Source organism: Phaseolus vulgaris, unplaced genomic scaffold (assembly GCF_000499845.2).
Source record: "Phaseolus vulgaris cultivar G19833 unplaced genomic scaffold, P. vulgaris v2.0 scaffold_15, whole genome shotgun sequence".
NCBI classification, from domain to species: domain Eukaryota; kingdom Viridiplantae; phylum Streptophyta; class Magnoliopsida; order Fabales; family Fabaceae; genus Phaseolus; species Phaseolus vulgaris.
This window is the reverse complement of record NW_027174084.1, coordinates 297,346-315,069: the sequence shown is the minus strand read 5'-3', so window position 1 is coordinate 315,069 and position 17,724 is coordinate 297,346. Positions and strand designations below refer to the sequence as shown.

At 34.7% G+C, this 17,724-nt stretch overlaps 3 protein-coding genes and 1 non-coding gene across 5 annotated transcripts; 1 reads left to right on the top strand and 3 right to left on the bottom strand.

Moving 5' to 3' along the window:
* Nucleotides 1-363: 363 nt before the first annotated feature.
* Nucleotides 364-2,328, top strand: LOC137817016 (epsin-3-like). Its single transcript, XM_068620219.1, has 4 exons — nt 364-581; nt 692-814; nt 917-1,078; nt 1,542-2,328. The coding sequence occupies exons 1-4, from the start codon at nt 451-453 to the stop codon at nt 2,101-2,103; spliced, it is 978 nt and encodes a 325-aa protein (XP_068476320.1). The 5' UTR covers nt 364-450; the 3' UTR covers nt 2,104-2,328.
* Nucleotides 2,329-2,512: 184 nt separating this feature from the next.
* LOC137817015 (U-box domain-containing protein 33-like) lies at nt 2,513-6,914 on the bottom strand. Of its 2 annotated transcripts, none has more exons than XM_068620217.1 (7): nt 6,373-6,914; nt 6,156-6,274; nt 5,936-6,045; nt 5,029-5,554; nt 4,076-4,627; nt 3,128-3,850; nt 2,513-3,022 (listed from the first exon to the last, which is right to left on the bottom strand). In XM_068620217.1, exons 1-7 carry the CDS (start codon nt 6,617-6,619, stop codon nt 2,840-2,842), a joined length of 2,460 nt encoding a protein of 819 aa, XP_068476318.1. In that variant the 5' UTR covers nt 6,620-6,914; the 3' UTR covers nt 2,513-2,839. The 2 variants fall into 2 exon arrangements, with proteins under 2 accessions (XP_068476318.1, XP_068476319.1); XM_068620218.1 differs by having other exon boundaries at nt 5,029-5,703; nt 6,373-6,896.
* A 2,983-nt stretch (nt 6,915-9,897) lies between these two features.
* Nucleotides 9,898-12,891, bottom strand: LOC137817032 (actin-like). Its single transcript, XM_068620244.1, has 5 exons — nt 12,625-12,891; nt 12,239-12,311; nt 11,714-12,107; nt 10,544-11,157; nt 9,898-10,184 (listed from the first exon to the last, which is right to left on the bottom strand). Exons 2-5 carry the CDS (start codon nt 12,296-12,298, stop codon nt 10,119-10,121), a joined length of 1,134 nt encoding a protein of 377 aa, XP_068476345.1. The 5' UTR covers nt 12,299-12,311; nt 12,625-12,891; the 3' UTR covers nt 9,898-10,118.
* Nucleotides 12,892-15,513: 2,622 nt separating this feature from the next.
* TRNAM-CAU (transfer RNA methionine (anticodon CAU)) lies at nt 15,514-15,585 on the bottom strand. The gene has a single exon. It is a non-coding gene; the product is annotated as a tRNA-Met (tRNA).
* Between the last annotated feature and the right edge of the window lie 2,139 nt (nt 15,586-17,724).

Sequence of the window (17,724 nt, the reverse complement as noted above, 5' to 3'; positions counted from 1 at the left end):
TTACGTATCGAAGTCTTTGCACAACACGGTTTTATTTCTGACAATTCGAACATAATTCGAACATTAGTGTTGTTGAACAATTGGGTCTGATTCCTATTCAAAGTTCTTTTGGCTCTGTGTTCTGTGTTGAGCCACAGAGCCCAGATGATGGTGTGACTTTCTCTTGATATACATTATACTAGTCTTGGGTGATGACCTCAAATGATAAGATCAAGTATTCAATGTTCAAACTTAAACAGAGGTTGCACCAAGTGGCACTTATATGCTGACTTCTCAAAACCCCTAGATGTTTTCAAAATATTCAACTTTAGGATATAATAAATAAATAGTTTTAAAATAGTTTCTGCTAATTTCAACTGTATATACCAAACTCAACTTTCTTGTCCATTCCTTATCTTGTTACCTCCAACTCAAGAACATTTGCAAGAGCTGATTCAGCTTAGATATGTCATGTCAGTCCTGTTGAACAAAAAAATGGGCACACCTTTGTTCCATGATTTTAAAAAGCAAGCTTCTTTCTTCCTCAAGGAAAAATTCAAGACTGCTAGGTTAGCTCTCACTGATGTTACTCCAGCAGAACTGTAAGCTTCTATTTTCATGATTCAACTATAAGATTTGACATTTTAATGTGTTTCACAGCCAAAGAAACCATTTGTAATACATAGTTTTTGTGGTCTTCTACTATTTGCAGCATGACAGAAGAAGTTACCAAAGGAAATCCATGGGCCCCAGATTCTCCAACACTTAGATCAATTTCAAGGGCTGCTTTTGAGCTTGAAGATTATTGGAGGATTGTAGAGATTCTCCACAAAAGGTTTTTCTGCCTGCTTTTTCTTCTTTAAGTTATTGGTATTGATGCTTGCCACTATCTTAATCATCTGATAAAAGATGAATGAATGGAATAATTCTAAAACAGACTCCTTAAATTTGAGAAGAAGAATTGGAGGGCATCTTACAATTCTCTGATTGTGGTGGAGCATCTGTTGACTCATGGACCAGAAAGTGTTGCAGAGGAATTTCAGATTGACAAAGAAGTAATTAGCCAGATGAAAGGCTTTCAGTATAGTGATGACAGTGGGTATGTTCTGGTTTAATTAGATTTACATGATAATACTTCCTCAGTATTTACATATAAGCACAACAATGGTGATATTTGATAGCCTTGATTTTGCTATTTCAAAAATACATTTATTTTTATACTTAAATATTAGTCTCAATAAATATAATTTGGAAGCAATTTAGACAAAATATTGAAAATAATAATATTCAATTTATTTAACTACTTCTTTTATAATGAATAACAAAATAACACTTTTCAACTTGTTTGTTTTGTATGGTGAGAATTAAAGGTGTTTTATATTTTCAAGATAAATGTATTTATTTTATATTGTAATCCAATATTAATGTGTGTGCCAAAACTATTTTGCAATAATTACTTTTTTAAAGTCGTGTTTGGAATAGTTTTTAATTGGTTGAGTGACAGTGCACGAAAATTATTACAGATAGTGATTAATGAGGGCTTGGTGAGAATGTGCATGCAGGTTCAACTGGGGTCTAACTGTTAGAGAGAAATCAGAACGGATTTTGAAACTCCTGGAAGAAGGAACTCTCCTTAAGGAGGAAAGAAACCGTGCTCGGAGGTTGTCCAGAGGAATTCAAGGTTTTGGAAGTGTCAGCCAAAGGTCAACTCAAGCACAAGGAGTTCTGCAAGAAAAAGCTTTGCCAACCATATTTGACAGATCTAACTCTGACTTCAACAACAATCACTATCAGGAAAACCAGTCATTTGGCTCAAACCATTTTCTGGACACAGCAGCAGCTAAATCTCTTAGTCCTGGTCATGAGAGAGGAATTTTCAAGTCTCAAGATGGTGTAGAGCCTGAGAACTACTTGGATGATCAGGGAAAAGCTCAAATTTATCAGAAATCGGAGACACCTAGCAAGAAGGAATTCCATCTATGGAACTTGAAAGGGGAATCCAATCCACTTTTGGATGGTAACCAAGAGAATGATTCCAGACTTAGTATATTCACAGCCGAAGATGATCACCCCTTTAACCCCAAAGAAATTCATTCCTCTTCTTCCCTTCTTCCTTGTGGATGATATTATAAATATTAGAATGAAGGAAACAAGGTATACTGCACTTCATGTGCAGAAAATTATTCCAATCAAGGTCTTATACTACATGTATTTATGTATGTGGGTTACCTTTATTTCCTCCTACAGTTTTCCCTGAGAAGAGAAGACTAAAGGTTTGTGATTTTGGAACTAGAACTAAGCATATTGGAATGCATGAATGAATATAAATGAAGCACATATGTTACCCTCCGCACCTATTGTAAAGATCACAGAGAAAAATTGTATGATATAGTTTTTAAAAAATAATTTTATGTAAAAGTAAATTTCAGTTATTGTTTCTCTTCTCTAAATAGTTATAGAAAGACACATTAAAACATATCCATGATTTCAAGACTTAACAATGATGAAAGCTGCAGAACGAAGAAACGCAATGTGAAAAATAGAATATACAAATATTTGCATATCTAAAAGGCTAAATTGATTCTTTTGCCCCTCAAATGTGTGACAAGAACCAGTTTAATGCCATAAAATAGCACAGACATAATCATGACGGGTGCACATACCTCTTCCTTTTTCTCTGGGCTGGAAATTGTGGCCAAAATACAGTTTCTTTTCTGTCTACTTGAATGGCGTAAGGTGGGATCAAATCAAATTGGCAATTTTTTTGTGGCATACAAAATATTTACAACCACACACAAAAGAAAAGAAAATCTTAAAGAGGATAAAAAGGAGCCTTTAGCCTAAATGAACAAAAGAAGCTTCAAGATTTGCAAAGCCAGTCATGGATGGCAAGTCGTAGTGCGTGGTTGGGAGTTAGAAACAGGTGATTCAATTTCAAATTAGTCATGGGAGAAGTGTCATGTCCATTTTCCAACCATTCACGTATGGCATCTCCTTCATAGGTAAATCCGTCTGCCGCAACTTGAGGATCATGCATTATTTCCTGAAGGAATCCAAAATACAGGAGCAAAATAGAATACATAACCATCTTTGTCTTTTAACAAGATAAAAGTTATGCAAAGTTTTTTTATTTATAGAAAAGAGTTACCTGAAGTATTGGACATAAGAAAAAAGATGGCACTGGTCGCTCTTCTGAAGCATGCATCTGCTCCAATTCTCTCACAAGTGTAGGAGTTAAGTCTGGTCTGTCTCTACGATTTTGTTGACAGAATTGCAATCCTAGTTCAACCAATCGCGATGCCACAGGCGAGGGCCATTCTCCAGCTGAAGAATCCAGAATTGAAGACAATTTTCCACATGAAGCTGCATTGCGTACAAGAGCTGCTAATCCAACTGGAGTTTTATCAGTGAGGAGTTGCAAAATGATGAGCCCAAAGGAGTAGATGTCTGACTTTGTTGTTAGTATTCCAGTTCTATGAAACTCTGGATCCGTATACGTGAAAGCACCCTTTGGTTCAGTGCTCAAACGGAAACTAGGACGGAGGAGAGACTCCTCACTTACCAGACTGCAGAACCCAAATCCACATATCTTGCAACCAAGTGAGGAATCAAGTAGTACAGTTTCTGGCTTCAGATCACCATGGATAATAGTTTCGGGTTTAAAAGAATGTAGGAAGCAGAGAGCACTAGCGATTTCAGCAATCATTCGCGCTCGGGTATTCCATGTCAAAGGAGAATTGTTGCTTTTTCGGAATAGGTAGTCTTGAAGAGTTCCATTGGGGAGGTACTCATATACAATTGACCAGGCTTCAGGGCAAACACCAAGCAAAGTGATTAAGTGAGGGTGCTGGAGACTACCAAGAACTTGAACCTGATCACAAAAAAGGATAACATCAGTGGAGTCTTAACACAAACACGGGAAAAAGAAACGAGTGAGGAAAATAGAAAACAACTCCATTATTAGTGTTGCGAAAAAAAAATTAGTAGAATATAAAATGCCTCAAAATTAATGTTTCCACCTCCAATCATCTGAAGCCATCTCTATATTTTAAGATAATTATTTCAACAGGCAGAATGACCTTTATGGGGAACTAACCTCTTGACGAAACTCCATTGGTCCTTGCATGGTATGTTGGTGGAACTTTTTTATAGTAACAGTCCTACCCAACATTTCCCCCTTGTATATACAACCAAATCCACCTTGCACAATTTTAAAGCTATTGGAAAAATTACATGTGGCATTTTGAAGATCTGATGATGAAAACTCTGCTAACTCAGGTAATTCTTCTGGAAACCCAATGACCCCATTGCAACGAGGTGCTCCAACTTGTCCTCGACTTCTCCACCGCTCAAGCCAACGTAGGGCTTCCATTTTCTGTCTCCTTATCTGCTGCCTTTCTTGCCACAGGGTTGAGATGGATTCTTGAATTAGTGATAGTTCATCTGCAGCTTCATCACGCCTACGGTTTGCTTCCTGAGCATGACTATCTAACAGCGCAATATTTCTCATGGTCATTTGAAGCTCACTAGCAATTTCTTCACTCTCATTCAAGAGCTTTTGTTGTTCTTGTACCGCAGCTCGCAGTGCATCCTCAGCCTCTTTTCTAAGCTTTACTTCACGAACATGGGCAGATTCAAACAAATTGACCTGTAAGATAGAATATAACTTACGTAGGGAGCTTGAGAAATCAGCTAAACTATAGACTCGCTATCCATCACTACTGGTCACAATGGTTTGGAGATAGAAAACTAAATCATACAATATCCCATCGTAGAAATTTCCAAACAATTAAACTTGTGCAAATGTTCAAAATGTTTCTTCTACAATACTGACTTGAAATGTTAGGTTCAGAAAATTGTGTGCAGAATCCCAGTATTTTCAGGAGGGATTCTGTCTTGCTGAAATGCTTTGTCAAAATTTCTGAAATACTTAAGAAAAAAATATTTAATTCCTCATTCACATGACTAGAAAGAGCAATAAGGGCAAAAGCCAGAAGGTTGTTGGCTTCAGAAGTCTTCAATGATTTACAATCACTAGATTTTGCTTACCTTCCTGATGGCTTCCATGGCTTCAACTTCTAACCTCTCACACTTTAATAGGTTAGCAAAGGCTTCATCTGATACTGCCTCGGCTTCTATCTTGGTTTCAATAAGTTGTTTGTTAATTTTTTCTTCCATGGCCTCTAAGTACGTATCTAAATGAGCCCTAGAAGAATTTTGGGAGGAACAATGACTGCCACAACTGGATGCTTTGGATGAAAAAGTGGCTTCCGTTTCTGTGATTTCCTCATGAACACAACTTCTAATTCCAAGACCAGTAGCAGATCTTGCCGAATTTGGTTGAAGACATTCCGAGTCAAATAGTTCATTCTTACCATATTGAAAAGATCTACATCTCAAGCTTTCTGCGGTGGCAATCTCAGGTTGAGCACACGAGGATGAAGAACATGGTGTCTCAGAAGCCTCTCGTGTCCAAATAACTTTTCCTTTATAGATAAACCATACTTCACAGAATGGAGGAGCATTTTTGGCAGTGTAATTTGCTTTACCAGAATTCCTTTTCACTTTCATGCAACTGCAATTTTCCACGATGATTTTTGTAAGTGGAACGATTTATTGATCCATTCGGTGAAAGAAATGGGACAAAAACGGACACTACAGAAGTAGATTGTAGCCTTCAAGTTATCAAAAGAAAATAAAACCAGTTGTGTCGTTCTCAACTCTCTACAGAAACAATAGACACGAGGATACAAAATTCATGAGTCACAAGAATAAATAAAATCAACTCTATCCAAACTACAGGGAAGACTAACTAGTAACTTGGCAGTTTTATACAGAAGAAATCATCCTCCTTCTCTCCCTCCCTTCCCCAAACCCCAAAAAAATGCAGGAAAAGAAAGAATAATAGACAGTTGTAAAGAAAACAGCTTTAGTAGACAATGAATGAAGAACTTACTTTTCTGGTACTGCTCCAATTACAAGCTTCTGAATACTATGCTTAACGACCAAATCAACAATTCCTTTTTGGACTTGATCAGCTTCAGTAACTATAATGCTTGCCTTAACCTGAAAGGTAAATTTATATTAAAAGCACAGTTAATAACAGGTTTCTTACCAAAAGTTAAGACTACAAATAAACTCAGTTACTGAAATGAAAATAGAAAGAAGAGGCTTACCCTAGCTGTGCGGCAAATGGTCAAGTACTTGTCTAAAAGCTTCATGGTCTGTTCTCTCTCCACACATCGAAAAGCAGACACCACAGCAGGACTAGCCTGTGATGCAGGCAATTTCCCCACTACACAACAAAATTCAAAGAGACCGAATAAGCGCAAAACGGGCGCAAAGTAGAAACCACAAAAATTCACAACGAAAAACTGAGAGAAACGAGCTTACATAGGGTGGGGATGGTGAGAGAAGGTTGATAAGCATGTAATATAACGATTTCAGCGTGCTGAAAGTGGTTGAAGGTCCATTGAAGCAAGGTGACAGCTTTATCAATCGATTTGCCAACAGCGACATGAACCTTTCGAGGCATGGGGAGGGGAAGGGGAGATTGAGATTGAGAAGAAGAGGGGTGGCCGTGGAAGGGAAGGCACAAATTGGGTGCATGGTGAGGGTGCAGAGGTTTCAAAAGTTCCATTGGTGCACTGCAGGAACTGAATTATTGGATGGTGGGAATAGAAATTGCAACATTGGGTGGATTGTGATGCCAATTCAATTGGAATGAAACCCATCAAACGTTTGACTTTTTAGTTGACTCCATGGTCTGTGGAAATTGGAGTCATCTCCTTTTCCACTGCAGTGAAAACCCAAACATGTTTCTAATTACCTGCAAATAAGAATGTTACTCTGAATCTGGTTTTGTTTGTCGTACTAAGTAATAATAATAATGGTAGAAGAGACCAATTCAATTTGGCAATGTCACAACATTCCGTACACATATCAGAAATTTATTAGTTAGTTATTACCCACTCTCCCAAGATATTCTTGCAATGGTGATGTTTTATATGTTTAATTTCATTCAACTACCATTTTTTCTCTATACTAAGTATACGACTGTGATTTTTTTTTTTATATTTTTAACATCAACTATATGTAACAACATCTTAACTATATTATATAATTGGATGTAAATTTTATTTTTAATCAATTTTATAAAATAGAATTAATAGAATATAATATTATATTCATTTAAAAGCTAATATCCTTTGAAATAAAGAATGGTTTGAAAGAGACCGAACAATATTCTTGTTATTCACCTAACCCGGGGAAAATCCCAACCTTAACAGTCCATTTGTTCAGACTTTAGAAATTCATTCCTAACACAATCTTTGTTTTATATCTGTTCAATTATTTTTATTAGGATGTTTCGCGGTATGTACTTTAATTTTTTAAGTTAAAATGTATTTCAACCTAATATAAAAATTATTAACCGTTTGATTTGGTTCGATTTGAAGATTAAAAAAAAAAAATTAAAAGAAATGATTTTTTTAGTATAGTTTTTGTTTGTGATTTTATTATATACATTTTTATTTATTAGTGAATATATTTTGTATCGATATGGGCGAGATCGACACTTGGTCATCCTAACCGATACCCACTTGATTGTCCGAGACCGAGATCAGAGGGAGTCTGGCCGAGACCCGATAGATTCGGCCGAGGCGACCGAGACAAGTGGAAACATCACGGTCGGTCTAGCCAGCCGACCCATACTACCGTTAACGCTCAAACCAAGGTCAGTAAAACTAATCCATCATTAATAATTAAGTAATGCAATCCTAAGCAAGATCCACTCCGATAAACGGGTCCAACAAGGTAGGCCCATTAGAATAATATAAATAGCACACATCCCAAGTAGAAAGGTACGTCATTTATTACTGTTCACCTACCAGAAAATTGATCACCCGCTTTACTAACTTGAGTGTCGGAGTGCCTTCGCAGGTACCCCCACCATCCGGTGTTCACCCGAGACCGAGTGCCGAAGGAGAAGCAGGAGGACGAGAAGAATTCAAGTTCATCACCCAACAACCTAACCGACCGAAAGAAGGAAGGAGAAGAAGACTTCAATAGTTCTCTAGGTCTCATCTCCCTAGTAGGAACATATTTTATATTTAATGCTCTACATCCATGACAAGTCTAGTGACATTAGACTTCGTGTTAGATTAATACAAAGACTTGATAACGCTACTCGTGTTAATTTGGCTCAACACTTTTTAAGCTCAAATTATCCCTTTAAATAAGTTGACCACTACTACCAAACAAGTAAAGATATGCATATAATAACATTTATTATCTACAATCATCAAATATCGAGTAATGACTTAAACATTGGATAATCTTCTTCAGATACTCCCTCCTCTTTACTAATCGAAGACAGAAGATTGAACACTATTCAAAATCGATAACTAGAAGACAAAAAATATACGCAACAACAAAGACCTCATTCACGACCTATTCAAGAAGTCATTCATTCTTATTCTCAACAACTCTAATGTTATATCAAAATGAATAATTTTATTCTCTCATTTAACTATAATTAAATATTTAAAACAAATGAATTACTATAAAATAAAAAGAAAAAAGGTGATTGGATTATATTTATACATTGTAATATAAATTATAAATAACTTCTAGCATGTACATTTTATTAACTCTAACAGAATCTTTGCACACATAAGTTCACAAAATTCAAAACATAAACATCAAAAAATTTAGTCATTATATATGGTTTCCTTTCAATAATCTTTGATTTTAATTTAGCACTTGTTAATAATGTAACTTTCGCACTATTATAATAACTCTTCCTTTTACTCTTCTTTTTACTTTATTCATATGTTAAACGTATCTTTTACTCAGATTTATAAACATGAAACTAGTTAGACATATTAATTTTCTTCTCTCGCATACACATCTCTTCTTCTCTTGTGTATGATAGTGAAATATTAAGTACTATAATAATACTTAAATAATTGATTTCTCTTCGATTCTCTTTGGATCAATTTCAAAATGTTAAACCACAAACCAAACAGAACTGCTTGGTTCTAAAAAAAAATTCAAATGGATCCAACAAATTTCGATTTTACTTGATCATCACCTTTTTTTTTTATCAATTATCGGTAAAAAAAAATTAGTTTCAGTTCTGAACGTCCCTCATTTTTATATGTTGAATGTATCTCTTACACTTATAGTTTAAATGTGCAATAATTTATAAAGTAATAGTATTTTATAATCTATTTTGTTCCATCTGTTAAGGGAAATGCATTCATTCTCTTAAATATTGAAAAAACACAAATAATTAATTTTTGTTTTTAATTTAATTAGCTTATTTTATTTCAATAACTTTTTATTTTCTTAATTAGGCATTTAGTGCACAAGATAAAAAGTATTGAAATTTTTATATACCAAATAATACATACTAATTTCTTTGAATATATATAACCTATTTTTTGGATGAGAAATACTAAAATGAGAAGTTTCTTTATTTTTGTTTTCTTTTTGAATCTGAGTATGTAAGTTTTCAACTGAAAACCAAATTCAGATGCACAGGCAACGTGACAGTAAGTCTAAAACCGAGGTAGGTGTTTATGTTTGCTGGGTAAGACATCCAACTTTTAAGCATTTAAAATGTTCAGAAATTTCAACATCTAGCAAAAGGATTTAAAGTAATATACATTCAGTATAATATTCAAAATGTTGCCTCAGCAACCAAAAAATCAAACACAAATGCTCTTACATTATATCTTAACCAGCTCCGAATTCTTGCAGTGAAAATGCGTATTTAAAATCTCAACTCTGCAGCCATATAACCCAACCAAGGACCAGTTTGATTAGGAGGTTCTAATTAACTTGAAACATATACAGAATTATAGGATCTGACTTTGATTTAAATAGAAGAATATGATGATTACGAGGAAGCAATGAGTAATAAGCTGATTTGGTTTTGATATATCATTAAAGATCAACTGTTCAACAATTAACAATGTTAAAACAAAACAAATGAAAGAATTAATTCTGCCATAAAACTCCACTTTATCTTAGTACACTGTTCTAACAACACAAACATTTTTTAAGAAAGATCTTCAATCATTGCAAGGGGCTACTGCATTGCCAATCGAGGACACCAAGCCGTTCTGCTGCATTTAAAAGCATTTCCTGTGTACAATTGAAGGACCGGACTCATCGTACTCTGCCTTCGCAATCCACATCTGCATTTCCAAAAACAATTGCATTCTCATTAATAATCTTAATAAGCTGACCCATATAAAAAACATTCTAGCATGTGTGCCCAAATGCATGAGATGCCGCTTGCTATTAGTATGCATAGTAAGTTACACAAATCCCAATTGGCCTATGAACCTCAACTGTCATGAGAAGGAGACAAAATTCAAGCAACCAAGCTATCAAACTGAGATTTAGATAAGAGCATCAGAACTAAAACTAAAATAAAGACAATCACACACTTGATGTCTCCGTCATGCAGTTGTAATAAAGTGCATGAGACATCACCGTTTTAGGTTTATCACAACACAAATTACTTTGGTCATTAGAATCACAGAATGTTTACCTGTTGGAAAGTGCTGAGAGAAGCCAAGATAGAGCCACCAATCCAGACACTATACTTTCTCTCGGGTGGAGCAACCACCTTGATCTTCATGCTGCTTGGGGCCAGGGCAGTGATTTCCTTGCTCATTCTATCCGCAATACCAGGGAACATGGTAGAACCACCACTGAGGACTATGTTTCCATACAAATCCTTCCTGATATCAACATCACACTTCATAATTGAATTGTATGTTGTCTCATGAATGCCAACAGCTTCCATTCCAATCATGGATGGCTGGAAGAGAACTTCAGGACAACGGAAGCGCTCGGCACCAATGGTGATGACCTGTCCATCAGGCAGCTCATAGCTCTTCTCAACAGATGAACTAGTTTTTGAAGTTTCAAGCTCTTGTTCATAATCAAGGGCAATATAAGCCAATTTTTCCTTCATATCCCTTACAATTTCTCTCTCAGCTGTGGTAGTGAAGGAGTAACCACGCTCAGTGAGGATTTTCATCAGGGCATCAGTGAGGTCACGTCCTGCTAAGTCAAGACGGAGGATGGCATGAGGGAGGGCATAGCCTTCATAAATGGGTACAGTGTGGCTGACACCATCTCCAGAGTCCAGAACAATGCCTACACAAATTAGTGTACCAACCATAACGGCAACCAGCCAAGTTAGAGTAACTCAATTACTTCATATCAGATAACTGTTTAAGCATATAAAATTAGCAGGGTCAAAACCAAAATGTTTGAACTTTGAGAATCAGGGAGTGTTGATTTCTATTTTCAAAAATCGTTTAGCTCTTGAAATCACGAATAAATCTCTGCAAAGCCAACACAGCTCATATCATGCCTCACTACATTAGCACCATCCTTAATGACCAACAACACTCTTGACCTAGGGTCACAGAATACAAGAAGAATGAAAACACATCTCAAAGTTGTTTCCATTTGTTTACTTTTGAAATCGTTTTCAAAACTAATGAACCCTCTCTGGGGTTAGAAATTGATTGTTGAATATAAAACAGTTTCTAAAATAAGAAAAATGAAAAGGCAATCAAACAGACCCTTGAGCCCTTTTTGTTATTCTTTTCTCCACATTCAATTTTCTGGTCCATGTTTTCAAGGGCAATGTGAACCTTGCAGAGGATTGGCTGTTTTTTTTATAGACAGCATAATAAAGACTAACCAGTTGTACGACCGCTGGCATAGAGGGACAGAACAGCCTGGATGGCAACATACATGGCAGGTGTGTTGAAGGTCTCAAACATGATTTGGGTCATTTTCTCACGATTAGCCTTTGGATTGAGAGGGGCTTCAGTGAGCAGAACAGGGTGCTCCTCTGGGGCCACACGGAGTTCATTGTAGAAGGTGTGATGCCAGATCTTCTCCATGTCATCCCAGTTGCTCACAATACCGTGCTCAATGGGATATTTCAGAGTCAGTATACCACGCTTGGACTGAGCCTCATCCCCAACATATGCATCCTTTTGCCCCATCCCAACCATCACACCAGTATGACGTGGCCGACCAACAATGCTGGGAAACACAGCCCTCGGAGCATCATCACCGGCAAATCCAGCCTGCATTATCCAAATTGCAATGCAACGCAGTACAGTGCAAAAGACTCACTAAATCAGTACAAATCCAAAGACACCACCCACACCTAAAAGAACATACTACATATCCAATCACTCCTACTTTCATGTTTTACCTTAACCATTCCTGTCCCATTATCGCAGACGAGTGGCTGAATATCTTCAGCATCGGCCATTGTCTTTCAAAATCTGCACAAAGCAGTCATTTCCTCTCAAACTATTGAAAGACAAGACAATACAAGGGGAAAACATGGAACAATTTTAACTCAAAAAAAATAAAAATTGATCACAGCCTGGTAGTATGGATACAATTGAGAGAAGAGTAAGTAATTAAACACATTCATCGAGTTACGAAAGAAAAGACATTATTACTAATGGTAGGTGATTATATGAGAATCCGAACATTTTGTTTGAAAATTGGAAAAAGAAAGCAGAGAAAAAAAGCAATGCATGAGAATGTTAGAGAGAATGTTAGAGAGATAGGAGGAAGAAAGCGATTAACCTGAAGGCGAAAACTGATACACGGGATTGGACGCCCAAATCAAACCTCAAGTTTCAATGAGTTTGGGTTTTTAAATGAAGGTGTCCACGTTCTCAGCACATTGCCTCAACGAGACATTCGTGTTGTTCTTCACGCGTGTCCTTTCCTTCTGTGGCTCCGCACACACATTGCTTTTATTAGCTTGGCCCATTTTTACCACTTCCGCTATTTCTTCACTATCCATTTGGGCCTTCTTTCCACCCACTGGGTCGTCTCATGCAAACATGGCTTTTGCAAAAAAACAAAAAACGGTACGTTCGTTGGTATAGGCCAAAATATGATAAATGATGCAAGAAAGAAAATAAGACTGCACGTTCTCACCACAATGCAATTCTTTCTGTGACGGACCAACATAGACATGTGTTGTCTTTTCCTCAACAAAATATGGGAACAAACGATAATGTTTCCACTAAACGACAAAACAAATTCCTTCACGAATCATCAGGCCATGCAAAACGACATGCACTGCACCTGCTGCCTCTTTGCCTCTTTGCCTCCATGCTCATTCGTTTGCCCCAAAATTCTGGGCTCACTTGCATTGCACTTCCATCCCCTCTATCCATAGCTTTTCTCACTCTTTTTATCCTTTTTAATCTAAATATTTTGCTTTCCTTCAACCTACACTACATTATATTTTTATCCAATTTTGCTTATTTTTCATTCAATTTCAAAACTTAACCAATGTGAGAATATGATGTTCTTGAAAACAAAACTCTTACAATCTTGTGTACTATTGGAGGCTCAACTATATTTTACTACTCGATTATCCGGTCTCCCGACCTACCTGCACCACACTTATAAAGTGTGTTCCGCATCACACTTACAAAGTATGTTGGAGATCCCACATCAATTAGAGATTATGAAATTTTCATTGTATATAAGTGGTTGTGAACCTCACTCCATGAGTCGATTTTATGGGGTTGAGTTAGACTTAAAGTCTACTTCGTGATATGGTATCAGAGTCATAACTGTCACTCTCGGCGTGAGGGGTGTATTAAAGATCCCACATCGACTAGGAGTTGACTTAGGCTTAAAGTCTACTTCGTAATATGAAATTCATGATCAAGAGACAATTGAACTCCATTGAGCCATGTCCATACATTTTCAAACACTACAAGACTTATTACTGGAGAGCTAACATTGTGATTGTGATAGTAAAGGAATTTTGATTAAAAAAACAAGACCTATTATACTTCTTTTAGTTTATATACATAATTTATGCTATTTTAGTAAATGAGATTTGAATATAGAAATTAAAAAGAAACGTATAGTAGGGTCAAATTGATTTAGATTGTAGTAATTTGCAAACTATATAGGACAAAATATATTGAAGTGGGAGTTTATTTATATACGACAAGAGCTGAGAATCCGATGCTGGAGGGAGAAAGGAGTGGTGCAATAGGATCCAACATGGAGAACAGACCCCAATGGGCTCATCCGTTGTTAAACTTAACTATCTAAAAGATAAAGAACAGTTTTAGTGATAAATTGCAGAAAAAGAGGAAATTAAGGAAAGAAAGATGGTTCATGATTGTTAGGGATGGAGACATGATTGAGATGGGAAGCAAAATGATTAGGCATGAGCATGGGGTGCAATTATGCCCCATGAGAGTGTGTGTTATGCTCCCTTTACTTTTCATACACTTGGCCCTCTTCTCCCTCTTCCTACCCCACAATATTATGCTTTTCCATTTCTTAATTTTCTATGCTTTAACTACTCCTACACCACCACTCTCATACTAATTAAAGCACACTATAATCCGCAACATCTTTTCATCAATAATTTTCCCAACTTAACTCACACTGTACGGTGCTGAATTAACTAAAAATAGATGCATCCCTCAGTGTTACTTTTCGAACACCATCACATGTTACCTCTCAACCCTCATTATTTCCTCAACTACGGACAGGTAGCTTTGGAGGTTTTCTCAACCACCAAACATCTCAAGTATCAGAGAAATTGCTTGAGAAAAATGCAGATGGTGCAAAAGAAAAGGAATACTAAGAAAAACAACAGCATCTTCATATAACGTTGTCAACTTACAGTACTATAGGTTGGATGATGGAAAAACCAGATAAAGTATTGATGTGTAGAATCTTAGAAAGTCGCATATGCATGTGTGGTCCTCCTCAAGATACGTCACTTTTATCATGTTCGAAGATAGATATGTGGTGAAATTCAGGCAAATCCAATTGGGTCCTCCCTCTTTTCTTTCTGCATATTCCCTTTGTCAATTTCTTCTATCGAGAAGGATAATATCTTGTTAACTTTTTGCCCTCTTCACTATAACATGCTAAATTAGTATTTGCTGGTTATTTTCATGTACACAGCACAACTCTCTTTCATGTACACAACACAACTTCCTAAAATACAAATCATACAACAATTGTTGTTGCTCTCTTTGACATTGGTTGTAACCCCCAAGAAACGAAAGTCACAAATTAATGTAAAACCTACCTTGTGGTTGATATTGATAGTGTAGTACGTAAAGTTTGGGAATCCTAAGTGAAACCGAACACGTCTAATCTATTGCCTCTGCCTACCCAATTATCAGGAATGTGAGAAATGGCAGGTAGTACGTAGGACCCCTTTCCATGTCAAATTAATATTCACCTCCTATGCTAAGATACCATTTTACTTTATGCCTTCTTTGCTCAATGTTTTTAACCAAATCATCACTTAACAAACACTGATTCAAGTTAGTTGTTATTTAAGATTTTTTTTGAAGGAAAAACATATCAATTTGGCATAAGTTTAATGCTACTATATAAAGTGACAAGCTTTATGAATCTTAGTGAATCAATTGTTATAAAAAATAACTAATAAACCCTATTAAAACTATTTTTTTTTATCAGAGCCTGGTTTCGATCCAGGGACCTGTGGGTTATGGGCCCACCACGCTTCCGCTGCGCCACTCTGATGGATATTGATAACTAATGATAGTGTATTCCCCATTTAAATTTGACTTTAAGTATTACCTAAAATCGTAATTAGTTGCTATAGTGACTAAATTAGAGATAATTTTAGAAATTTAAAAAAAAATGACTTATAAATTAGTTTTTATTATTGTTAAATAGTTTCTAAATTTGGTAGCAAAAACCTTGGTAGCTAATTGAGATACCAATTTAGAAACTATTTAACAATAATATAAACTAATTTAGAAACCATTTTTTTTAGTTTCTAAAATGGTTTCTAATTTAGTCATTATATCAACTAATTATTTTTTGTCTTTAAAGTTGGTTTTTATTTAATGATTTTCTTGTAGTGAATGGATTTCACATTATAATTATTTTAGGTGTACACATATTTGTTCTTATTTTATCTTTATTAATAATTTATTTTATTATTTTATTTTAGATATTTCAATCATTTTCTATTTTTTAAGTATTTACTAAATAACTAATTATTCCTATAATTAATTAAAAAATGTTTTATTTTATGTTTAATACTAATATATTGTCATTTTGTAAGAAACCGTTATCAATGAAGTAGTTTGTCAAAAGTAGAAGGAAACAGTTTATTAGAGGTGGAACAGTGAAACAATTTATTAGACGTGAGTTTTTAAGATCTAAAGTAGTTTTTTTTTTATATCAATATCAATACTATATATAAAGGGGATTCTCCATTACAACTGTTTTTGGTGTACACAAATTTGTTCTTATTTTATCTTTATTAATTTTTATTTTATTATTTTATTTTAGATATTTCAGTCATTTTGAATGAGTAAATTTTTATATTATTTAAAAAAAAATAATTACAGAGCAGTTGATAGAGCAGTTTTTTAATTTAGATAAAATATATTGTCATTCTTTCATAATTGAAGTGCTCACAAGTTGGAAACGTTAAATCAAATCTAAAGTGCAACATAGGGTTTTTGTTTCTAAAATTTACTTTGTTTTTCTATCTTTCCATTAATATTTCTTTGGATGTTGCGTCTATCATTAGAGAGACTTTGTTTTTTGTCAGCGTCTCCTTTGGGAAATTTTGCGTTCCTACATTTTGAGATTATTACTTTGTATTCAACTTGGCGTTGAGCGTGCATTTGTCCATTAGAAAGAATGGAAAAGGTAAAAAGACAAAGCTTTTGATTATTCTAAGACTTTGGTTCATGTTGCCAATGAGAATGAAAGTAATAAAATTAACAATGTAATGTTGAAAGATAGGGTGAGAAAGCTCAATGATGTTTGTGTTGAATGTATAAGAGCAAATACTATACACTAATAATTGTTTTGCATTTAATTTTTTTTACTTTACAACTCTCATTAATAATATTTATATTTTAGAATTTTTCAAATAACTTTTCCAATGTTTATTATTTTTCTAGATTTTAATAGATTATATAACAAAATGAAAAATATAAGTGATAAAAGATTAACACTAGAAAGTGAAATACAAACTTGAAGACTAAATATTGCAAATAAAAGACGAAACATTGGACAAATATACTTCTTTTAAATGACAGGAGAAATGTAATACATCTTGAATATCAATCTTTATTTGGTGTCTTAGAATTTATTACGGCAAACCATGACATTGTAAATTATTGTTTCCTTCTTTAATATATATATATATATATATATATATATATATATATATAAAGTTTATAAAGACATATTGCATGACATTTGTAAATTTACCATATATAACTATTATGTTGGTTATGTTTTTCACAATATACCACGTAGGTTGTGTTTGGATTTGGGAGAGGATTTGAGAGGAAAGTGTAAAGAGAGTGAGGTTGTTTGTATTAAGGTATGTTAGGGTGGATTTGGGAAGAAAGTTTATTGAAGGGTCTGAGTGATATGTTGGTTGTAAGAGAATTTTTATTTTTTTTAAATGTGTATAATGTAAGTTTATAAATTTACCCTTTCCTTAAAAAAATATTTAAATAATAAAATATGAGATATTTTTGTGTAAATTTTAGTTAATTAAAATTTTATAAATACATATAAAAAATATTTTCATAAAATCAAACGAAAATTAAAATTAAATTTTATTATTATTAATATTATTATTTAATAAATTTATTTTAATTATTATTAAATATGTAATTTTCTTTA